This window comes from Pipistrellus kuhlii, unplaced genomic scaffold, assembly GCF_014108245.1.
Source record: "Pipistrellus kuhlii isolate mPipKuh1 unplaced genomic scaffold, mPipKuh1.p scaffold_m20_p_28, whole genome shotgun sequence".
Classification (NCBI taxonomy): Eukaryota; Metazoa; Chordata; class Mammalia; order Chiroptera; family Vespertilionidae; genus Pipistrellus; species Pipistrellus kuhlii.
Window position 1 is genome coordinate 263,076 of NW_023425527.1, and position 5,983 is coordinate 269,058.

The 5,983-nt window shown below is 49.7% G+C and overlaps 1 protein-coding gene across 1 annotated transcript; it reads left to right on the forward strand.

Annotated features, from left to right (window-relative positions):
• Positions 1 to 589: 589 nt before the first annotated feature.
• LOC123653038 (uncharacterized protein C17orf47 homolog) lies at positions 590 to 3,153 on the forward strand. Its single transcript, XM_045587301.1, has one exon. It carries the CDS (start codon positions 590 to 592, stop codon positions 2,753 to 2,755), a length of 2,166 nt encoding a protein of 721 aa, XP_045443257.1. The 3' UTR covers positions 2,756 to 3,153.
• The last annotated feature ends 2,830 nt before the right edge of the window (positions 3,154 to 5,983 follow it).

Consider the following 5,983-nt stretch of genomic DNA (forward strand, 5'->3'; position numbering starts at 1 on the left):
ACCTTGCACCTAGTTAAGACTGGGGCTAATACAACATGATTGATTTGAATAGCCTTGCCTTGGATGAGTCTCTGGGAATTAATGGAATCTCAGGAGACTAGGGAAGGGCATGGAGCTTCCCTGTACACCAGGAAATCCTGATTTTGCTAAGAATTTAGTCAAAGCTTTGCTGATGTCAATTCCAAAGACATCCAGTTTCCTTGCAGTGACTGCTTGAGATTCTCTGAAGAATTGTGGCTGTCTGCCAGGGTGTTTAGTAGGAAGCTCCTTCCTTTATGACATCACCAGGCAGGTAGTTAAGGGGAGTGTTTGAGATACTGTTAGAACAACAGCCACTTTTGTGGGAATGCAAGAACAGCTTTTAAAGCTGAGGGTAAATATTCAGGCTTCATTAGGATCCTGAATGCAAGCTAGCCGGTAAAATATGGGTTCTCCTCAGAGGGGCTCTGCTTATCAAACCATCAGGACAAGTAAAACTGGGACTAAGGTAACAGTTTTAACACAGAAAGGGACTGAGATAACTAGCACACAGCCTCATCACGGACATGGGTCCGTTGCTGCCACGACCCAGCGAAGTGCTGTAATCACCATGAGCCCTCCCATCCATCGAAGATCAGAACCTGGGCCTTCTGTCATTCCCAGAGATGAACATCACTTTAGCCTCCCAGCAACCAGCTTCTCTGCAACACCCATCCCTAAAGGAACTGAGAACCGGTCAAAATCAGATTCATATCATCATTCCTCTCTTCAGCGAAAGATCCAGCAAACTCAGCCAACATCTTCCAATGCTGCTCAGATGCATCGGACTAGTAGTCCCCAAAGAGAGGAATCCCCACGAAGAAGGGGAGAGAGCAAGGCAGGGCATGACATTAATCGTTACTCAACCCCAGATGCCAAATCTTCTCGCCGGTTGAGTTTTGTAGACCAGAAGGATAATGTACAGATCTCACCAGAAGACCCACCCTCCAAAGTGCAGTACCCACAAGGGGTCAGAGTTCCCCGTAGGCATTTGGTTTGCCCAAAGGATGAAGCAGTCCAAACTGATCCTCTACGAAAGAGTATAACTACTACTGTGGTCAGATCTCAAAGGAAAGCCTCCAGTCCAACCCGCCCTTCTGCAGACCCTCGGACAGCTCAGAGAAGGAGCCCTGACCAAGAGTATGAAACGGCTTATTACACCCGCACCTATGCAGACCCTCGGACAGCTCAGGGAAAGATCTCTGAACAAGAGTATGAAACGGGTTATTACACCCGCACCTATGCAGACCCTCGGACAGCTCAGGGAAAGATCTCTGAACAAGAGTATGAAACGGGTTATTACACCCGCACCTATGCAGACCCTCGGACAGCTCAGGGAAAGACCCCTGAACAGGAGGGTGAAGCGGGTTATTACAGCCGCACCTATGCAGATCCTCGGACAGCTCAGAGAAGGAACCCTGACCAAGAGTATGAAACGGGTTATTACACCCGCACCTATGCAGACCCTCGGACAGCTCAGGGAAAGGCCCCTGAACAGGAGGGTGAAGCGAGTTATTACACCCGCATCTATGCAGACCCTCAGACAGCTCAGGGAAAGGCCCCTGAACAGGAGGGTGAAGCGAGTTATTACAGCCGCACCTATGCAGACCCTCGGCCAGCTCAGAGAAGGAGCCCTGAACAAGAGTATGAAACGGGTTATTACACCCGCACCTATGCAGACCCTCGGACAGCTCAGAGAAGGAGCCCTGAACAAGAGTATGAAACGGGTTATTATACCCGCACCTATGCAGACCCTCGGACAGCTCAGAGAAGGACCCCTGAACAGGAGGGTGAAGCGAGTTATTACAGCCGCACCTATGCAGACCCTCGGACAGCTCAGAGAAGGAGCCCTGAACAAGAGTATGAAACGGGTTATTACACCCGCACCTATGCAGACCCTCGGACAGCTCAGAGAAGGACCCCTGAACAAGAGGGTGAAGCGGGTTATTACAACTCAGTTTATGTAGAACACAAGCCGTCGCAGAAGAACAAGAAAATAGAATCATCCCTCAGACTCTCTGTCCTTAAAGATTTGGAAGGTAGACACCGAGTTTCTATGCGTGTAGACCCTGAGTCTGTCCAGCAGCAGTCTGCCCGCACTGAAACAAAGCCCTCCCAAAAAGTGTCAGCAGAAGTGGAGGACAACATGAAATGCCCAATGCGAGTAGATAACGAGGTCTACCGCAAAGTCACCATATGCCCAGGAGTACAGCCAGCCCACCGTGTGACACCTCGGACAGTGTCTGAGAGCCCCCACAAATCTCCTGAGCCTGTCTATAAGGAGCGTACCCCGAAACCCCCAGAAAGTGTCTACATGTCCTCAGCACCCTCCCCAAGTCACTCTGTTCATGCAAAAGTGGAACTGACCCCTCGCCCCTTACCCCCTCGGTCCTTACCTAAGTATGGGCCTGACTGCTCATGGTGGGCCTTACTCAATCCTGACATTGAAATGCCTCAAAGCCGGCCCACAACACCTGATTTCGAGCCTAAATCCCCACTTCCCGTAGACTATTCATTGTCCTTTTTTGAAATGGACTCAAGCTCTTTCTGTGACGATCTGTTCCAGCGAGAGAAGGCAAGTCCATCACCACCACCAGCACCAGCAACACCACCACCACCATCACAATCACCAACGGAGCCTCCAGGCTGGGCACGATTGAGGGAAGTGCCAGAGGCTCCCAAGCACACCTCCAAACAACCCATTCAAAGGTTTAGTGCTTTCTTTTTGGGTATGTGAAGAAGCAGACTGCCCAGGCGCAACCGCGATTTAGTGAGGTGGGACATGGGCAGGGAAGGCCCCCTCTTCATCCTGGGCCTTCGAGCTGCTCTCCTGCCAATGCCAAAGCTAGACCCATCCTTGAGCCCATTGCTCCATTCCTTCCCCGCCAGCTTCTCTGAGCTCCAAGCTAATGACATCGATGATGATGCTTGGGTCGGTGTCAGGCATTGATTCTTCCAGGCAACACACTTAACCTTTCCGTGGAAGGTAGTAGAGAGTGGTTTGCAGGGTGGGGAAGCTGTTTCCTGAGAGTAGACATGAAGTACTGAGCTGGGGTGAGGGCTGGTAAGAGCTAGTAAAGGGAATAAGGTCCTTTTGGTAAATATTCTGGAAACAAGGTGGAGGAGGTGAAGCACAGATGAACTGGGACTTAAGACTTCTTTTTTTTTTTTTTAATTTATTGATTTTTTACAGAGAGGAAGGGAGAGAGATAGAGAGCTAGAAACGTTGATGAGAGAAAATCATCGATCAGCTGCCTCTTGCACACCCCCCACTGGGGATGCGCCCGCAACCAAGGTACATGCCCTTGACCAGAATCGAACCTGGGACCTTTCAGTCTGCAGGCCGATGCTCTACCACTGAGCCAAACCGGTTTCGGCAGGGACTTAAGACTTCTAAGAGGGGGAAGGCATTAGCAGTGGCACAGAGGCTGGGAGAAAAGGGAGAGGAGGAGTAGGAATATGAAATTTAGCTCTAGACTGGAGAAGCTTCTTGGAGAGGATGAAAGGCTGAGGACACCTTTGGGTGGAGAAATATGGATCTAGAAAGGGAAATGTTAAGTAGTGAGGGGCAGGGAGTGTGCATTCCAGAGAGAGAGAGAGAGAGAGAGAGAGAGAGAGAGAGAGAGAGAGAGAGAGAGAGAGAGAGAGAGAGAAAGGGAACATACCAATCTCTGTTACTTTCAGATGTCTCTGAGGAAATGTACAATCGTGTCATCTGGTGGCTAAAAGGTCTGTGCTTTTCCCTCCCATGGTTCATTGTGGGGGTTTGGGAGGCAGGAGGACAGGTGGGAGGGTAGCCTTGATGTATGGACAGAGCTAGGTCTGTTAGGATATGGTGCATGCTAGGATTTTGACTTGAAGGAACAGAGGAACTTCTTATCTTGCTACCATTAGTTATTCCTTTGGGACTTGGAACCTTTTTCATGTTCAAGAGTCTTCTTATAATGGGAAGTAGTCACTGGAGAATAGTAGGCCTGGAGAACCATATAAGCCTATGGCCTTTCAGCTTAGCTGATGTTACCTATCGTGTGATAAAGAAACAAACTCCACCAAAAACAACTTACCTGCTTCCCAGTCTAACTCAGGGCTGACCCCACACTCATTCAGACTGAGGGGTTTCCTTATGTGTTACTCCGGTTCCTCAGAACCCTACTCACACCCCTATTCCAGGGCCTGGGAGGTCCTTATGTGGCTGCTGCCCAGAAAGATCTCCAGGGATGTCTGAGCTTGAGCCTCGAGGGATCAGTGGGCCCTGCAGCCAACTTTAAAGTCCTTAAGAGAAGTGTCTTCAGGGCTTGTGACCCTCCTGACACTCCTTGTATCTTGACTTCTGTGGTAGGAGGGAACATAAGGACCAGCCCTTAAACGTGAATCTTAGTGGCAAGGAGTTCCCGCTACAAGGATTGTGGTCCAACTATGCTCTAGCCCCATGAGCATGAGGGAGGCCAGGGCTCTGAATTAGGAAGTTCCTAGGGAAGAGAGGGCCCCGGGAATGCAATGCGATACCAACCAGCATGAGCCCTCAGCAGAGAAGGGCAGCCCTGCCTCACAGCAAAGCTCAATGAAGTAGAGGTTTAGTAGAGTATGGATTCTGAAGTCATATTATTGGGTTTGAGATCCACTATTTTCTTTTTTTAATCTTGATTGTTGAAAGTATTACATATGTTTCCCTTTCCCCTCATTAACCTCCCCCCCTTCCTACCCCCCCTCCCCCAACAAATATTTTCTAACTATGACATTGGGTAAGTATTTAACCTCTCGAATCATTCCTTTCCCATCTGTTAATGGGAACAATGGCTTCCTTTTAGAGTTCTTATAAAGACTGACCAAGCTATGACATGTAAAACACTTAGCATGGTAAGGTGCATGGGAATGGTGAGCACTCAGCAAATGCTAGCTGTTGACATTTGGGCCACTTGCACTAGGAGGGGAATTGGGCCATGTTATGGCCGAGTCCACAGCACATCTTAAGTAAAATTCTCTTTTTCCCTTCCTGTCGGCACTCTCGGATTTCCATTTGCTGCCCACTGGGAATGCCTGGCCTCTACATCTCCATTATGACAGATGAGGAGGTAAGAATGCCCCTAGGAAGTTACTTTTGGTCTTCCTGTACTCTCCCTACCCAAGTCCCTGTCTTATCCTCTAATGAAAGCTGTTCTCTATTGTTGGGCAGGTGTTTGCTGCGTAAGGGCACCTGGCAGAGCAGGCAAGTGGGGGCTGAAATCTAGCCTGTGTTCCACTTGTTCATTCAGGGCTGCATCTCCCCAGAGGGGAATTTGTAGCCCTGGAGAGAAAGGGTAGAGACCTTCTGGCAAGTGATGAATCCTTCCAAGCGTCCTATGGGAAGGCTGTCTGGGAAGCCATAGGTTGGATTGGTCCCTACTTGGCTCTCCCCTCTCCAGCCTAGGGCATTCCAGAAAGGGGACACTTTTCTGGGTTACCCACTATTTGAGTCCTCACCTTGGAGAGCCACAAGGTGAACTCTGCTCTCAGCAGCACTGTGTCCTGAATTTGGCAGTGTCCTGATTTCATAGTGTGTTGTTCCCCTAAATCACATGTGTCAAACACAAGGCCCGCGGGCCAAATCCATCCCGCCAGGCCTTGCAATGTGGCCCGCACCGTGCTGTCATTACTGCACTCCGCTGCGTTTCCATCACAATGACAGTTCATGACTGTTCAGTAAACCATTCGGCCCGCGATTTAGGCTGGATTTTAGATTTTGGCCCCTTCTCTGATTGAGTTCGACACCCCTACCCTAAATACTTGAGTTCTTCTTGGCCCATGTTTGATAAGAGAGTCCAAGCTCTTCCTACCCCCATTCTCTCTCATCTCTCTTTCTTCCCCAAAGCCTACCATGGCCTCTAATGGGTCTCATACATGGGCTAGCCCAGGATGGAAAGTTGACTACTCCAGTGGGGGAGGGGCAGGACAGCCTGAGATCAGATAGCGGAACAGCTGCAGCGGA